General features: G+C 44.3%; 1 protein-coding gene across 2 annotated transcripts in view; it reads right to left on the bottom strand.

The window, feature by feature from the left end:
• Window positions 1-333: 333 nt before the first annotated feature.
• The window catches only part of KCNH7 (potassium voltage-gated channel subfamily H member 7), a 344,141-nt gene continuing 325,278 nt past the window's right edge, over window positions 334-19,196 (bottom strand). For both annotated transcript variants that reach the window (XM_056861343.1, XM_056861344.1), the window contains 4 exons: window positions 16,990-17,238; window positions 11,307-11,475; window positions 2,749-2,938; window positions 334-1,029 (listed from right to left, as the gene is read on the bottom strand). In XM_056861343.1, coding sequence (XP_056717321.1) covers window positions 763-1,029; window positions 2,749-2,938; window positions 11,307-11,475; window positions 16,990-17,238 — 875 coding nt within the window. In that variant the 3' untranslated portion in view covers window positions 334-762. The remainder of the gene's footprint in view (window positions 1,030-2,748; window positions 2,939-11,306; window positions 11,476-16,989; window positions 17,239-19,196) is intronic.

The following is a 19,196-nucleotide window of genomic DNA, read 5'->3' on the forward strand; positions in this document are numbered from 1 at the left end:
GCTATGATGAGGTTTTCAAAAAAGGGGGGGGGAATAAACTGAAAACCAAAACCCGCAGCAACAAAGGTTCGGCCCCGGTGGATGCAAGTCAGTGATGAAGCTTTCCACCAGGCATCACAGTTGCTCTGACAGTATTTAAAATGAAAAATCTACTTGCTAATGGTGTTTACGTGAATGACGTCTGAACCAGGAAGATGTAGCTATTGTTCTCCTTGCCGATGGTTGATTTGTAGAAAGCTCACTTCCAGAAAGGGTATTATTTAGTTTCAAAGGTAAATGGGAGGAAAGTTTTGCTTGAACTTCAGACTGGCTCACGAAAAAAACACCCTCACATCTTTTCTGTGAGGGTCCGCATCCTAACTTTTTGAAGGCATATATCTGCTATCAAACAGGGGTTTGTTGAAAACAGTAAACAGTTAATCTCCATGCAACAGAACTGTAACCATTTCCAAACATGCAGGTGCGTTTTAAAAAAATTAAAAAATATAAGGTGCCTTAAGAATGCTGGCAATTTTACATTTGGAACATACCATTTTTTTGTTTTTTTTAATATATATTTATATATTTATATATGTACATTGTTACCGATTAACTTTACCTTACAAGCTACAAAGTTAGGAAAATATACAGTACTTTTGCATATAATGGTATATCCTTGTAGCCCCTGAGTCAAGTATAGAGGATTTAAATACAAAAAAAAGGGGGGGGGGACCCAGCCATTAAAAGCACTTACATTTCAGGTGATGTAAGAGTATAAAAGGGTTATTTCCCAGGAAGACCAGGATCGGAAACATGCCTATGAAGACCCAAAATTCCTATAGTGCTTAGTGAAGAATCTGGCAAAGACGGATGCCTGATTGGGTGGAGATAAGTCTTACAATGTCGTGCGGGTAGTTCTAAAGACTGATCATGCTCTTGTTCCAAAAAGGTTGCCAGGTTATCTTCTGAGGCTGTATTCAGATGCACTCCACTTGAGAGGGATTCTTTGGATTTCAGTTTCGATTTTTCAAGGTCTAGGAATTCGGGACACTGTGAAAATGAAAAAAAAACCCATGACAAGTTAGGTCACCGGGTGTAGTGGTTAGGTATGTATGGGCCTAGGGCTGCCAGCTCTGGGCTGGGAAATACCTGGAGATTTTTGGGGTGGAGCCTGAGGAGGGTGGTGTTTGGGGAGGGGAGGGACTTCAATGCCATAGAGTCCAATTGCCAAAGCGGCCATTTTCTCCAGGTGAACTGACCTCTATTGGCTGGAGATCAGTTGTAATAGCAGGAGATCTCCAGCTAGTACCTGGAGGTTGGCAACCCTATATGGGCTGTCAAGTCACAGTTGACTTATGGGGACCCCCACAAGGGACTTTCAATGCAAGTGAGAAGTAGAGGAGGCTTGCCATTGCATTCCTTTGCAGAGCCTTCCCTGATGGTCTCCCATCCAAGTATTTGACCCTGCTTAGCTTCCGAGATCTCATGAGATCATACAGGACCATGCCACTTTCCCTCCTGGTGTAGTACCATATGGCTTCCCCCAGGACTAATCAGAACTTTTGGGTGCAAATAAGGGGCATTTGGGGTTTTAGGCAACCCCTTCTCCCCATATGCAAGAGCAGCTATAAGGGGAGAATTGTTTTATACTTCTCTCTCCACCCTGAGGATAAGATACCAGATTTCTCCCCCAGGTGTGAAAAAAATAACCCATAGCAAACAGGAATAAAATCTAACACAAAGGTGTTGGCTGATGGCCATCAGTCACAAAGGCTTCATAGAATTACATCCATGTTATCATATGCAAGTCAGGTCAAGTTTACTGATAAGGTCTATTTGACCAGCCAGAAGTTAGTACATCAAATGCATGTATCATCGTTATCCTATGCATGTATCATAGATATACTTCTATATGTAAAGTAGCCTTGCCTGGAATGGTGTTTTGTGTCCCACTTGTGGCTTGGGTGGGGGAGGTATTCAATGATAATGTTGCATCCTTGGCAGGTGGAGATCAACTAGATCAGCATGATGAATAAGGATGGAAGATATCAGGTTCAAATCCCCCTGTGCCATTAAGTCCACTGGGTGACCCTGATCCAAGCAATTTCCTCCTCAATCAGAGGAAACAATAGGGAAAACAGCCTCAGGGCTTGTCAGCCTCTTTATGGAGGATGGTGCAACTCCTCTGTTCTCTCCACCTATCTTACAGGGCCACAGAAGAGACATGAAATGACAGGAACCACATGTATTGTGTAATGTCTTATGAGACCTTATGTCACTAGATGCATCTGATGGTGGCTTCTTATGGCCAAACGACATGATATGTTTGGCCACAGGTTGGGGTTCCACCACAGCCAAATGGCAACTGAGGGGCACCTACTCAAGTCCTGCAGGGCCTGACTTGTATCAGGGCTGTGGCACAAAGGAAGGAGGAGTTTCATCTGGCCCAGTGGGAGGGCCCTTTTTGCCCTACTGTAGGACTGCACATGCACTGCAATGTAATGGGCAAAAGGCTCCCCAGAGCCATTGTGGCTCAGAAAAATGGGGGGGGGCTTGGGTCCCTCCTCCCCCAGCACCATGGTTCCAACTGAAATAGGGCCTGTGCCACTTGGGTAAGTAAGTTTCCCACAGAAGACTTGGGGCTGTGGGAACCCCAACCCAACTCATGGCCAATCTTATCATGTAGGGTGACCCTTACCCACCAAAGTTTTCAGCTTAGTAAGCTACGAGAAGCCTTTGACATTTGTATGCCTAGCCACAAATGTATACCTGTGAAGGGCTGAAGCTTTTGTCTGTTTTAATAGATGCTACAGGATGAAGACTTTGTACCACACGGACAGCTGGCCTCTGATAATCTGTACTTGCCGTCACCAAGCTGTAGGCCGGTGGGATGAGTGCTGGCTGCCTCTGCAGCAGCTGGAGGATGGTCTGAATGTCAGCAGTCATTTGGGATTCAAGTCTGGAAAAATAACAGGAAACCAAAGAGTGCATCGACATGAATGGTCTGAGACAACTGCCATAGCATTACTTAACAGAGTTACGAACCTGATTAAACAGTAGTGGGTGTTTTCATGAGGTTAGCTTGGATCCTGACTAGGATTTCTGCAGGCACAAGGACTTCTGCCAGCAGAGCACAAATCCCCCCACAAAGACCAAAATGCCCCCTGAAATCCTGTTCCTGGGGGACAGGGGATAACAGGCAAGAATTTCAGATGGGGCATTTTGAGCTACTGCAAGAGGAGCAGGGTGGGAAAATCATGCTCTATGAGTGGGAATACTGGTCAGAATCCAATCCATTGCATCATAGCCCTATTTTACTCAGAATCTATTTCAGCCATACTGCTACATTACATTTCAGCATGAAGTCAGTACTAGAGGAGATTTTCTTTTTTTTAAAAGTTACATTTAATTTTTTTTCCATATTGATATTATTTCACTTTCATGACAGGGTGTGGGGTGGGAGGAAGGTGATTGTAAGCCGCTTTGAGACTCCTTTCAGTAGAGAAAAGTGGGGTATAAAACCCAAGTCTTCTTCCCATAGTGTGTAGAGAATGCAGTTCACATCTGTTAGCCCCAGTTGTCAAGAGGAAACTTCAAATTCCCTACAGCAATTCTGTCACCATGATTAATGCAGAAACCTGGTTCACCTGCTTGGGGACCCGCCCTCCCCCCCAAAAAAAATCCCTAGCATGTGTAAGAATTTGAAATGTGGAATTAAATCTGGCCTACCTAGCCAAGTACTGTCAAATGAGTGGTATCTTTCGCAGACCTGTTACTTGAGATCTCTCTGGGTCAAGCAACAGAGTCACAAGTCATGTCCTGAAACATGATAATTGATATTCAGCAATTCCCCTGTTTATTAATGATTGCGGCACTGTGGTCCCAAGTCACTAGACCAAAAATGACCTCACCTCTCCAACCTTGTTCTACCACCATATTGCAAATGATCACTTGAAACTGCCGTAGATGTATCAGCAATCAGGCAGCAGGCCCATCTCTCCGAATGCATCCTGCTACCTGCTGTCTTGTAGCATATATTATTTTGCTGAATTTTATTTTACACTGGAAAATGCTATTCAGGATTTATTGGCTCACAGAAGCGAAGGGAAGTGAGTTTGCATTTCGGTCGGCTTTACATTGCTTATTCAAATGAACTGTGTGGTGTGCCCATGAGCGCCGAGGAAAGAATATAGACAGATTTGTCAATCCAGGATTATTTTGCCTATTTGTCATGGCAAAAGAGATGATGCTAATGGAATTCTGGAATGGGGATTAAAAAAAGTTTACATGCTTGAACAACAGCCAGGGGCTGTGAGTAACTCAGTGGTAGAGCATCTGCTTGGCATGCATAATGTCCCAGGTTCAATCCTCGGCATCTCCAGTTAAAGGGATTAGGCAGGTAGGTGATGTGAAAGACCCCTGCCCGAGACCCTGGAGAGCCGCTGCCAGTCTGAGTAGACAATACTGACTTTGATGGACCAAGGGTTTGACTCAGTATAAGGCAGCATCACTGGCTGCTTCGCTTCCTTGCAAGTCTCTTTCTTCACCTGTATCCAGGGTTTATTCCACTTCAGTATGGGAAAAAAGATGGCCCAGAAAGGTACTGCAGAAAGCAAAACATGTCCTCAATAGCTGCCGAAGGGAGATGCCAAAGGACATGGCTTACTTGTACACCAGTTATGATCTTTTGAAACCTCGATTGCTGCTTTATTCTTGGTTTAAAAGATAGAAGATTGAACCATTTAGTCTATGTCTGTCTTTGGCTGATTGTGATGATCCAAACGTTTTGAGCTACAAAAAAATTAGATTTTTTTGAGAGGTGCATTAGAAGTTAACTCCTAACTGGAATTGCGTTAGCCTTATCTACAATGTTCTTACCGCCCCAGTGAGACCAAGACTGCTTGTAAAACGTCTAAGGTCTTTTATGCACGGCTGCTTCCCTTGCAGTTACCCCTCCAACAACTTCAGGTCTTTGTGTTGATTATGCATGCCGTTTCCGAAGGTCAGAGGTCGCCTCGCTCTCCCCCTGCCTGTCCTTGCAATTTGCATGCGTTTACAGAGACCTGTGTTATTTCAAATTTGAAAACGCGGGCAAAATGGGAAAGGCAGGGGGAGGGGAGGCAACCACTGACATTCAGAAATGGCATGCACAATCAGTACAAAGATCCGAACTCATCGGAGGGATGACCCAGAGTGAAACTGCCATGCAAAAAAGACCTGAACCTCAGCAAAAGCTTGTTTGTTTTGTATTTTCCTTCATGTGGATGTCCTCTGATATTGACTGCCCTTTTGTTTACATTTTAAAACGTCAGGATAGTTTTTACTTAGGGTTGCCAGGTGCCCGGTAGTGGCAGGTAAAAACCCAACAATCCACCGGGCTGCCCTCACGACCACATGCCTACAGAAGTGATGTACGCCTACGGAAGTGATGTAGTCACGTCGCACGGGGTGCGCACGCTCCAGAAAACCTCCTGCCCATGGACCGACAGGACCTGGTAAGCCTATTTTTACTTGACAGCACAGGGGTAGGTTAAGGAATCCTTCTAACTTTTCATACAAAGGTCACATTAATTTTTTATTGTATGTAGCGAACACAATCCTATTGAAGCATCTAAAATTAAAGGTCATAGAGTTACCTAGTGATTATATTGATGATAATCTAAATGAGACAATTTGTAACAATTGGAATCTCTGTTTGATACTTCCTATGAGCAACTGATTTTAGCACCTATTGATTCTGATACGTGATCCTTTGAGATTTGGAGTCCCTTTCACATGTTTATGGGGGGGTTTGTTTTTTTTGGCAGAGGGTATTGCAACCGGATTTTTCATGGGGGGAGGGTGAAGGCAGGAAAATCAGGGTTGGAAGTCCTTTTACCCATGGAATGATTAGTCTGGATCCAAGCCTTTGTTTTTCATAATGTCTGCTGCAAATGTGGCTTCAGGCAAAATTAGTCAAAATGATTTTCATCATTTCCCCCCTGTTTTTGTGCGGTTTTTCAATCGATCTCTTCTAATTCTGTCTCCAGAATATGCTATTAGGATGCTAATTGTGAAGGAACCGGGACATGTATTTCAACAATTAAGAAATTACAGAATTCTTTTGGCAAATAAAGGTTCTAAGAAGTGCAAAGTGCTTATTATTATATATATTTTCTTGATAGGAAGTGTTCCATTTAGAAAATATAGATCAGGCTGACAATTTAGTTAATGATGAGGCCAGACACACATTATGGGGTTAGGTATGAAGATCCAAATTAATCAAATCCCAGTAAAATTCCTGTATCATTCAATGCAAAAAAAAAATTTGATGGCAACTTAGGCTCTTGATCGATAGCTCTATGGCTTTTATTAATGGAAAATAGTAATTGTAACATTGATTTGAAAATTGGGATCCAGGGGAAAGGAGAGGAAATTGCAGCAGGCACCCAATGAAGTTGATTGGCTACAGTTTTAGCACAAACAAAAGAAGGTGTTTCATCATATGAGGCTTAATGAACATGGGGAACTGGGTGCCACAGTATACAGCAGTGGTCAATAGCTTACTGACCCATGGGGTGATGTCACATCCTGGTGTTTACTAGGCCAACTATGTTTATGGGGTGGTTTGCCAGTGCCTTCCCCAATCATCTACACTTTATCCCCAGCAAGCTGGGTACTCATTTTACCAACCTCAGAAGGATGGAAGGCTGAGTCAACCTTGAGCCGGCTACCTGAAACCGACTTCCGTCGGGATCGAGCTCAGGTCATGAGCAGAGCTTGGACTGCAGTACTGCAGCTTACCACTCTGCACCATGGAGCTCAGCCAATAGCTTAGATAGCATTAAAAGGGAATTAGACAAATGCATGAAGGAAAGGTTCATCAGTGGCTCCCAACCACAATGGTAAAATGGGACCTATTTGTTCAGAGGCAATATATCCCGAACTAGGGTTGCCAACTCTGGGTTGGGAAATTCCTGGAGATTTGGGGGGTGAGGAGTCTGGGGATGGTGGAGTTTGGGGAGGAGAGGGACCTCAGGAGGGTGTAATGCCATAGAGTCGACCCTCCAAACATCCATTTTCTCCAGGGGATATAATCTCTGTTTAAAGAGATCAGTTGTAATTCTGGGTGATCTCTAGGCCCCACCTGGAGATTGGCAAGCCTACCCTGAACATCAGCTACCAGGGAGCAACATCAGGAGTTGTTTTGACTTTTGCTCCCTGCTGATAGACTTTCCAGGGGCTTCAGCTGATCACTGGAAGAAACAGGATGGACTAGAGGGTCTGATCCAGTAGAGCTCTTCTTATACATTCTAATCTGTCTAAAGTGAAGAACCATCACAGAAGAACTTAGTGAAAGTTCACAGGGGAATGAATCCTTCATTAAAGAGAAGTTGAATGTTTCCTTACCAGTTCAGATAGGTGGCTCTTGGGAAGCCAAAAAACTCTTCCCTAGAGGAGGTGGAGATAATGGCCGTCTCTTTCTTCTTTTGTAGACTATTGCTGGCTGAAGCATTTGTTGGCCTGGGGGACCATTTTCAAAAACTACTTAAGAGACATGATACTATTTGTTTTTTGTTTATTTATTTTACTTGGATTTAAAGCTCTTCCAGATACTAAATTGGGGGAAGGCAGACCTGCTGGTGGCCTTACTGGTCTTTATTAATCTAGGACCAAAATTGGTGTGTGAACAAATTAAGCTTGGGTTATGTTATTTCCTGGAAATCAGGGTGCGGGTTGAAGAGGTTTTCTCTCTTTTGATTGTTAACACCTACAATGCACACCCAAGTAATATTACATTTAATATAGAATTTATCTGGAACAAATTCTATTCTACTATTGAGTTACTGGACTGCAGATACATTGCCTCTAGTATTCTCTTGGCAGATGATTTTTACACATGAATGGGAAGGGACAATAAAGTACAAGCGGTTCTACTGGGTCTTGAGGAAGACAATTTTGTCTTTTTTCCTCCCCAAGATCTGACGGATGATGAAATTAGTCTTCCCAGTTTTATATGAGCAAAGACCAGCTTCAAATTTAATCTTCCATTGTTACATGAAAGGAGTTATAAAGATAAATGTGGTTGCCTTACTTTCATTACTACTTTAGGGGTGAGTGTGATAGATTATATCTGTTTTCTGTCATACTGGAGAGTTGGCGTAATTGGGCCAAACTTCAGGCAAATCTGGTATAAAATGGTAGAGTTACAGAAATTTTAAAAAGCTGCCTTGACCTTGAAGATATAGCAAATGTCCAGTCTTTTTCTTGCGCAAGTGAGACACGTCCTTACATATTACCTTTTCCCATGCTGTCCAAAATTCACAAGCATTTCAAAAGTACTTCCCTACATGAGTTGATGAAAACCCACTACGAGGGAATTAGCTGCACAAACATGCTCAAAGCCTTCTCTGAAGAATGTTCTTGAAAGGACCATAGCTACTCTGTGCCCAGAAGAACAGGGAGAAGGCTACTTCAGCCACAGTAGTACAGCCAGTTATCTGGATCCTGGCTGCGGAATGTTGTGTGTGTGTGGGGAGGAGGTTGTTTAGAGGATAAAGTTTATCAGACTGTATCCAACCAACTGGAAGTGGGATGGCATGTTTCCACCTCCTCCATTCCACTGCACCCCTGGAACCCCAAGGAACAGTGTATCACTGTGAGGGTCCACAGAAGGAAGAGTAAAAATCACCCGTGGTGGTGGAAAGTGCCACCAAGTCAAGGTTTATGACAACCCCATAGGGGTGTCAAGGCTATCAATATTCAGAGGTAGTTTATCTTTGCCTGCCTCTCCATAGCAACTGTGGAATTCTTTGGTGGTCTCCTATCCAAATACTTACCAGGGTCGAATCAGTTTAGCTTCAGATATCATAGAATCATAGTTGGAAGGGGCCATGAAGGTCATCTAGTCCAACATGCTGCTCAATGCAGGATCAGCTTAAAGAATCCCTGACAAGTGTTCATCCAGCAGCTGCTTGAAGATTGCCAGGGAGGGGGAGCTCACTACCTCCCTGGGCAGCTGATTCCACTGCTGAACTACTGTTAATGTAAAAAAAAATGTCCCCTAATATCCAGTCCGTAGTTTTCTGCCAGTAATTTAAACCCATTATTGCAAGTCCTATCCTCTGCTGTCAACTGGAACAGCTCCTGGCCCTCCTCTGACAGCCCTTCATATACTTAAACAGAGCAATCATGTTCCCCTTCAACCTCCTCTTCTTTGTACTCAAAATTCCCAAGTCCATCAGCCTTTCCTTGTAGGGCTTGGTCTCCAGGCCCCTGATCATCCTCGTCGCTCTCTTCTGCACCTGCTCCGGTTTGTGCACATCGTTTTTGAAGTGAGGCTTCTGGAACTGGACACAGTACTCCAGGTGCGACTGCCACTGACTGCTCATAAATAGCTTACAGTCCACCCATACCCCACATGAACACATGATCATAACTGGTCTACAAGCAGAGGCAGATCTACTGTGAAACAATGAAGCTTAAGCTTCAAGGCCCCTAATCCTGGAGGGCCCCCCTGAAGCAACTTTTTTTTAATGAGTTAATTTCTCAACAAAATCGATGGAGCTTTTTAGTGATAGAATCATAAGCCAATGGGTGGAAGTTCTTAATATTGATTTTAGAATATGCTCTAATACCCGTTTCATAAGGCCTCAAAATGTCCCTGTCATTGGTCAAATTTCAAAATTTTCTCGGGGGTTTGCAGCGCTCGAACCCCCCAGCTGTACTGAGCTCACCAGAATCTATTCACAGCCTACACAGCAGCGGGATCCTCAGTTCCTTTGTTGGTGCACAGCTTAATAGTTCTGTGGTTTTATTTCATCAATGTATGGCCCATTTTCAAGGACTCCACCCCACCACCCTGTTCTTCACCATTTGAGCCTCGAGGTCCTTGCAAAGGCACCAAGGCCCTTTGGACCTTGTTGGATGTTGCCCTCTTGTTGCTGGTTGTGAAGGGGCCCCCATAACAGTTCAAGCTTCAGGGCCCCAAAAATGTAGGTCCGCCACTGTCTACAAGTAAGCCATGTCCTTTGGCATCTCCCTTCAGCAATTATCCAGGACATGTTTTGCTTTCTGCAGTACCTTTCTGGGCCATCTTCTTTCCCATACTGAAGTGGAATAAACCCTGGATACAGATGCAGAAGAGACTTGCAAGGAAGCGAAGCTGCCAGTGATTAGAACAGATGAACACATGAAGCTGCCTTATACTGAATCAGACCCTTGGTCCATCAAAGTCAGTATTGTCTAAGACTAGCAGCGGCTCTCCAGGGTCTCAGGCAGAGGTCTTTTACCTCATCTACTTGCCTAGTCCCTTTAACTGGAGATGCCGGGGATTGAACCTGGGACCTTATGCATGCCAAGCAGATGCTCTGTCACTGAACCACTGCCCCTCCCCAAGATCTTGTTCACACATACTGCTACCAGAAGTATATCCCCCATCCAGTATGCGTGCTTCTAATTTTTGTTACTGAGATGTAGAACTCTGAACTTGTCCTTGTTGAACGTGTTCACATCTGTCCATTTCCCCAGTGTGTTCAGATCTCATTGAATTCTATCTCTATCTTCTGGGGTGTTTGCTACTGCTCCCAATATGGTGTCATCTGAAAATTTAACGACTAGTCCCTCCACCTCCTCATCCAGATAATTTATAAAAATATCGAAGAGTACGGGCCTAGAACTGAGCCCACTGGACACCTCCCTCCATTCAGATGAAATGCCATTGACAACTATTCTTTGCGTGCGGTTCTTCAACCATTTCCCTATTTACCCAACTATCCTAGCTTCAAGTCTGCAGTCCTCCAGTTTACCCATCAGAACGTCATGGGGAACCCTGACAAAAGTTTTACTGAAATCCAGGTAAACGTCAACAGCGTTCCCACAATCATGTAAGCCCATCACTCGATCAAAGAAGGAAATGATGTTGGGCTGGCAGGACCTAGTGGGGACAAATCTGATGAGATCGGGTTAGCTTGGGCCATCCAGGTTAGGGCAAACAAAAAATCACCCCTAGCCCTTCCAAAAACATTTTGAATACTGGAAGAAGAAGAGGAAGGTGCTGTTGAGGTGTAACTGACTCATGGCAACCCCATCCACAGGGCATTCCAGGCAAGAGATGAGCAGAAGTGGTTTGCCATTGCCTGCCTCTACATAGGAACTCCAGTCTTCCTTGGTGGTCTCCATCCAAGTACTGACTATGGCCAACCTTGCTTAGCTCCAAAGCTCTGATGAGCCTGGGCTAAGCTCAGCTATTCGGGCTGCTGAATACTGGAAAGTGATATATAGAGTTATCATTAACAGTTGTATTCGAGGTCCACCTTTAACCTTCCCCTCATGTACTTTTTTTTTACCTGTTGAGTTGGCCTTGAAGTAAATCTAGCCTCTGCTCCACTTCTCCATAGTTGATCTCACTGTCTGTTTCAGAGACCCCCCATGTGACATGAGGCAAAACACACTGACTAGATGACTCCTGGTGGCCCCTGCTGTGATCCTCCTCCCAGATGCTTCTGTCAGTGATGTCTGTCAAGGGCATAAAGACTGAAGGTCAGCAAAACATTAATACTGTTTGAATGGAAGTCCACACATGTGGCAGAATACCATGTTGGCTGGAATAAGAACCTTTATATGAAAACAATGGCTTAAAATCTTGTCCGTCCCCCCCACAATAAAGGTTGCAATCCAAAGAACACTTTCCTGGGAGTAAGACCCATTGAATAAAATGGGTCTTACTTCTGAGTAGACCTGCTTCTGAATTCTTCAGGAGTTTGCAATCTCGGGAGGCTACACCAAGAGCACCCAGACACACAAAAAAACCTACTCACTGGAACAAACATTTGTGGAAAGTGTAAATCAACATTTGATAATTTTGCTGTGAACTTCAACTCACAACCAACTAAAATAAGGTTTAAAAATTCACAGCTAAACTTTCTCCACACAAAAAGTAGTTCTAGCCTCAGACGGAACGTTCCAAAGTACTCCTCCAAAGAAGAATAAGCTACCTCAATCCATGGAACTACTTTTTGACTGGAAATGGATCGGCATTACTCAGCCGGTTGCAATTGTGTTACCACAATTTTATAGTGAACTTAATGAGACTGAAGAAGCTGTGCTTTGAAATAGGTTATTGGATCCTCCCTATCTTGCATTTTTCATCTTCATTTTTAGCATTTTGGACTTTGGATTGTACGCCCAAGCCGCATTCAGTGGTTACGTTTTTGCAAGCTCTGCTCCTTTAAAATCTGGGAAGTTGCAGCAGCAACAAGGGAACAACACATTGCATTCCCAGACGGAACTACTTCATGATGTATCAATGGACATTGAACTAAACTGTCTTCATAAATATGCCAAGTAGTGTCTCATTTTCGAGTTCCTGTTTTATGCACAAGAGAATGTACTTATATATGCATGTTTTGTAATAGTTTCATAGTTGTGATAGATTATAGATAGTTGATAAGTTTTGTACGCATTTTAGTGTGTTAAACAGCTTCACAATATATAGGTTTAGCATCCAGCACCTTGTGTGATTCCTATTTCATGTATTATTGGGTAATAGTGCTGTTTCTTTATGTTATACTATTTGAAGGTTGGCAACCCTAAGCAGGCTGCCCAAGCAGTCATTTTCTCCAGGGGAACTGATCTCTATCGGATGGAGATCAGTTGTAATAGCGGGAGATCTCCAGCTACTATCGGGAGGTTGGCAACCCTGTGTGTGTGTGTGTGTTAAGTGCCGTCAAGTCGCTTCTGACTCACAGCGACCCTATGAATGAAAGTCCTCCAAAATGTCCTATCTTTGACAGCCTTGCTCAGATCTTGCAAATTGAAGGCTGTGGCTTCCTTTATTGAGTCAATCCATCTCTTGTTGGGTCTTCCTCTTTTCCTGCTGCCCTCAACTTTTCCTAGCAACCCTACCCCCCCATTTTTCCTCTGCCAGCCTGTGGAGTGGTGGTGGGGAAAAGAAGCCAAAGCTGAGAGGGGGCTATGCCCCTCCAACTACATATTGTACTTTAACAAAGGAGCCCTTGATGTATGACATACCTATAGGCATTTCAATAGCATATTCCCAAATCAACAATATATTAGTTGCTCAGTCCTGCTTCCCTTTTCTCATGAAGATTTGTGAGCGCTATGCCATGTTATGCTAAATTACAGGATCTTTATATGTCTGAATAATAAATCTTTTAAGTGCGCAGCCCATTAAAATGGCTCTCATATGGCTTCCATGGGGCTTGCACATGAGCAGTCCTTGGCGAATTACGCTTTCAATCTAAAGTACATTATGACAGCATCTTACGTTTACTATCGTGGCGAAAGGAATAATGGCCAGCCATAAATCAATCCCATGCTCTTTTACCCATTCTCAGTGGTTTTTATGAACTGCCTCTGATGTGTGACACCGAATACATCGAACTATTATCACAGGATTTTGTGCTGCTCTCTAAGGCTGTAGTATGAGATTTTCCAACAGGTGGAGCAACAAAGCTATCGTGACTTTGACTCAGAAAAAAAATCAGGGCTCACGTTTTCAAAGGCGGCTGCTAATTTTAGACACTGAAAACGGAGAGATGCAAAGCAAACAGGCACTTTGGAAAGTGCTGGCTGAGTGGTGCAGCCAAGGTAAAGCAAAGGGAGCCCAAACCATAGGGTTGCTAACTGCCTGGGGGGAAAAATGCCCTGCTCCTTTAAAAGAGGCTTAACGGGATATCATTGACCAGGTGATGTTATTTACTTTTATGCCATGAAAAGCTTCAGCAGCCCATTTCTGCACATTGTGTGCATGTGCTATGTGTCATCAAGTCGCTTCCAACATATGGAGACCCTATGAATTAATGTCCCTGACCCTATGAATTAATGCCCAGGCTAACCATTCCCCCCCCACACACACACACATACACCTAGCTGTATCTGAAGAAGTGAGCTGTGGCTCACAAAAGCTCATACCCTGCCAGAAATATTTTAGTTAGTCTTTAAGGTGCTACTGAACTCTTGCTCTTTTCTACTCCTAAAAAAGGATATTGCAGAGCTTGAGAAGGTGCAGAAAAGAGCAACCAAAATGATCAGGTCAGGCAGAGCAACTGCCCTATGAGGAGCAGTTAAAATGCTTAGGGCTGTTTAGCTTGGAAAGAAGGCAGTAAGGGGAGACATGATAGAGGTCTATAAAATTATGCATGGTATGGAGAGAGTGGACAGGGAGAAGCTTTTCTTCCTCTCTCACAATACTAGAATGCAGGGTCATCTGCTGAAGCTGGAGGGTGAGAGATTCAAAACAGATAAAAGGAAGTATTTCTTCACACAATGCATAGTTAAATGGTGGAACTCCCTGCCCCAGGATGTGGTGATGGCTGCCAACTTGGAAGGCTTTAAGAGGGGAGTGGTCATGTTCATGGAGGAGAGGGGTATTCAAGGCTACTTGTCAAAATGAATACTAGTCATGATGCATACCTATGATCTCCAGGATCAGAGGAGCATGCCTATTATATTAGGTGTTGTGGAACACAAGAAGTATGCTACTGCACCCGTCTTGTTTGTGGGCTTCCTAAAGACACCTGGGTGGGCACTGTGTGAACAGACTGCCGGACATGATAGGCCTTGATCTGATCCAGCATGGCTTTTCTTATGTTCTTATGTTCTTATCTCAGAAGCTAAGCAGGGTTGACCCTGGCTAGCACTTGGATGGAAGACCACCAAAGAAATACAGGGTTGTTATGCAGAGGAAAGCAATGACAAACCACCTTTGTTAGCCTCTTGCCATGAAAACCCTATGGGGTTGCCATAAGTTGGCTGTGATTTGATGGCACTTTACGCACACATACACAAATTAATTAGGTTCAAAAACTAGGTTCAAAATGTCCTATCATTAACAGCTAGAGTTGCCAGGTGGCAAATGCCTCCCAATCCCATCTGCTGGCTGACATCAAGGATGACGTGCGTGCGTGGCCGCAAGCAACACGATCCCGTCACTTCCGGTTTACTTCCAGAAAGCTGCAGTGTGAAGGGAAGATTTATCACTCAAATGGGGAGGGGGTTTCAGTGGCAAATTGTTCTGTTGTATTGCGGTGCTTCTAGAAGTAAACCAGAAGTGAAGGGATCACGTTGTTCGTGGCTGCGCGTGTGTGATCCCTTCCTCAAAAATCTCCCACTGGAGGAGAGGGGGGGGACCTGGCAACTCTATTAACAGCCTTACTCAGGTCTTGCAAACTGAGGGCCATGGCTTCTTTAATTGAGTCAATCCATCTCATGTTGGGTCTTCCTCTTTTCCTGCTGCCCTAAACATTTCCTAGCATTATTGCCATGTGTTGGAACTCTGGCCCCCTGTGATATACCAAAGCAGGCACTTGGGTGAATCCACTTTTGGAAGCTTCCCACAAACCAGCATGCTAATTGAGGTTTAAACCATGGCAGAGAGTCCTGGATTAGGGGCAGTAAACAATGCCAATTCACACAGATGCCTGTATTCATACTTCACAGGAAAGTGGAGTTTGTTTCAAACCTTAAGCATGCTCTATGCAAGAAAGGAGGGAGCAGAAAGAGACTGTTGAGGCATGTGAGGGGCTGTGGCTCAGTGGTAGAGCATCTCCTTGGCATACAGCAGGTCCCAGGTTCAATCCCCGGCATCTCCAGTTAAAGGGACTAGGCAAGTAGGTGATGTGAAAGACCTCTGCCTGAGATCCTGGAGAGCCGCTGCCGGTCTGAGTAGACAGTACTGACAGTACTGACTTAGATGGGCCAAGGGTCTGTTACAACTGATGACCAGCTGATAGAGATCAGTTCACCTGGAGAAAAATGGCCGCTTGGGCAAATGGACTCTATGGCATTGAAGTCCCTTCCCAAACCCCACCCTCCTCAGGTTCCGCCCCCCAAACCTCCCACCGGTGGTGAAGAGGGACCAGGCAACCCTACCCTCCATATTTAATTTTCCTCCTTAGTAGATAACAGTGTGAAGCAAGGCCCAATTCACACATTCATGGTACGGTGTGATTGCTGTCTTCTCGAGGCCACGTTGTATCAGTGACGCTTGAAGGGCTAAATTGTTTGGGACAAGCAGATTACATGGGAAGCTTTCATCTCTGTGTTGCCATTTCTTGGAGGCCAGCACCACTTATTGGCGTGATTTCCTCATTCTTCCTGATTGGGAAATGGCAATCAGGCCATACCATTCAAGTATGAAGCAGGATGCACTGATTGCCATGTGTTTGTCCAGAAAGGAATTTTCTCCCAGGCAGACAGCTGAAGGACCTTAGAGAAGTTTTGGCTGTTCTTAGAGAAGTTTTGGCTGAAGGACCTTAGAGAAGTTTTGGCTGCGCCTATGTCAATTCCAGGTTTACCCGGAAGCGACGAGGACACTCTAGCAATCTCTGCCGAAACTCTATGGTTTTCACAGAGTTTTAGTGGAGGTTGCTAGAGCATCCACGCTGCTTCTGGGAAAACCCGGAAGCGATGAGGGCGGGGCATGTGTGCATGTGTTGCCTGCCAACCCTCAGCTGGTTGATGGGCAGCCAGGTGGATTGGCAGGATTTTGCCCGCCACCACCGGGCTCTTGGCAGCCCTAGTTCAGCTGGTTTTTTGGGATGGTGCATGTTTGCTCTCCACTTGTGCTACTGCACAGACTCCATTTTGTGCATTGATCTATAGAAGGTTCTCATGTAGACAATTCTATTTTAGGGCAGGAATGGCTGGTCGTCAGTTTCCTTTTTGCCCACCATGATGCTGAGTCAATCAGTCCTTTCAGCAAACCATTTCTCTCAAATTAGACAGGCTCAAGTTAGAAATTTAAAAAAAGTGTAAAAACAATGGCAACACAATAAAACAACCCCCCCCCCAAAAAGTACAGCAAAAATACTATTAAAACACATAGGAGCACAGATATAATGAATCAATCATGCCTTTTGGAAGGAATAATTGCTTGGAGGGATTACCCACCAGAATGGTTTGTATTTGAACAGAAAGAAGATTCTAAAAGTGGCGCTTTTAAGAGTATGCTACTGTGTAATTTTTTTCCATGGGTCCTTAACGGTGAATACGTTCTGCATAGATTACCTTTGCAAGAATGACTTCTCTTTTCGGTTTGGATCCTTTCTGTGACCTGCACCATCTCTTCAAAATCCAGCACGGCTGCCTTGCCCATTACCAGTGGGTAGTCGATGATCCCGGGGAACAAAGGCTTCTGCTCATCATCAATGGACGAAACAAAAGAAGACGACCGGCTTCTCTTCTCTTCAAAAGGTTTCTTGCCGCCCTGATAATGTCTGGTGTTATCCGCTGAGTCCCCGTCCTCTTTGTCATAGTCTGCCAAAGAAGAAATCTTTACAGTCAGTAAAGAAATCTTTGCATGCCCCTTACTCTGGTCTTTGAGGGTGCAGGGAAGTAGTTGTGATCTCATTCAGCCAATTTATTCTCCGCTAGGGGTAACATTACTTTCATGGCTTTTTCCATGGAGAGGCTGAAGAATTTCTGTGAGCCAATCCTGTGATTTACCTCTATGGTGGTCGCATGTGGCATCCCTCAGCTTTAAAAGAAAAACAAAATAAAAACAACTGCCGTGTACAAATAAATATGTTCAAACAAGGAGGGGAAGCAGATGTGTTCCTCTCTTTAATACTGCTTTGTGCAGACTTTGAACTGAAATGTCAAGATGTTTCTAGCACAGAAGATTTATTTAGGGCCTGTTTTACGATGGGAGTCTCAGTGCTCGTTTGTAGTAATACCCTGGGAGAATTTCTCCATCTGCTTTATAGTCCTTATTTGTCCGCATAATTTGGCCGGGTGTAGGGGACGTACAAGAATCTAGGCAGTTCCAATGCTGACTGTGGATTCTGATGTTAGCTATATGCCTTTTAACCAGATCACATGCGTATTTTACTTGGAAGCAAGTCCTTAATTCAGTGGGATTTTCTCCCAACTAAGAATGTAGAGGGCTACAGGCCGTAGGTATGAGTTTTTATCATATCATACAGCTGTGAGCTGCATAGGGTTGCCAGGTCCCTCTTCGCCACAGGCGGGAGGTTTTTGGGGCAGAGCCTGAGGAGGGCAGGGTTTGGGGAGGGGAGGGACTTCAATGCCATAGAGTCCAGTTGCCAAAGTGGTCATTTTCTCCAGATGAACTGATCTCAATCGGTTGGAGATCTGTTGTAATAGCTACAAAGGCAGAGGTTAATATATGGGTGATGACAGGGAATTATTGTGTGTGTGTGTGTGTGTGTGTAAGCTGCCCTCAAGTCACAGATGACTTATGGTGACCCCTTATGGGGTTTTCAAGGAAAAAGACTAACAGAGGTGGTTTGCAATTGTTTCCTCTGCATAGCAGGGGTTGGTTCCTTGGCACAGCAATTCTGGTATTCCCTGGTGGTCTCCCATCCAAATACTAACCAGGGCTGCCCCTGCTTAGCTTCTGAGATCTGACACAATCGGCCTAGCCTGGGCCATCTAGGTCAGGGTGGGAATTATTGAGTGGATCCTAAATAAAGACTTGACAACACAGTTGGGTCCCTTCGGCAAAAAGAAAAGTCTAGAAGGTGACGAATTAAAGCACAAGCTATTAAAGATGTGAGGTTGTAATACTCTTAACAGGATTCAAAGCCATCTGTGTTATGATGGGGATGCCATTACTTCAAAGATTGTTCAAGAAGCACAAAATTCACTGCTGAAGTAATTGTTCTACTCTTGGCAAACTAAGTGGTTAAGGTACTAGGGATAAAGGATTGGGAAAAAAAAACCTGAGTAGATATCAACTAAATCCTCTGTGAAGCTGCTGCAGAAATGAGTTGCCATAGCAATGACCAGAACAGGCTAACATGAAGTAAGGGACTATAAGTACCACCCCGTGTTTAGCACTTCAAGGGGAACAAAAGCTAAGACTAATATATGTATCCTTAAATCAAGAGGAAAACTAGGAATTCAAAGGGTCTGAGGCACAACTCAGCAGCAGCTGAAGACATGTATCAGCATGACAAAGAAATCAGTTCTTCTCCATCCATGGAGTTCAAAGTGACAGGGGGCTTCCTAAGGCTCAGAAAAATGTTGCCTCCATCTAGGGGTTGGTACATACATGCATGTTAATAATTTCAAGGATTGCAGCATGAAGAAGAAGAGTTGGTTTTATGCTGATTTTCTCTACCTTTTAAGGACTATCAATCCTTCCCTTCCTCTCCCCACAACAGACACCTTGTGAGGTAGGAGAGGTTGAGCGAGATCGGGGAGAACTGTAACTAGCTCAAGATCACACAGCTGGCTTCATATGGAGGAGT

The sequence above is a fragment of the Euleptes europaea genome, chromosome 15 (genome assembly GCF_029931775.1).
Source record: "Euleptes europaea isolate rEulEur1 chromosome 15, rEulEur1.hap1, whole genome shotgun sequence".
Lineage (NCBI taxonomy): Eukaryota > Metazoa > Chordata > Lepidosauria > Squamata > Sphaerodactylidae > Euleptes > Euleptes europaea.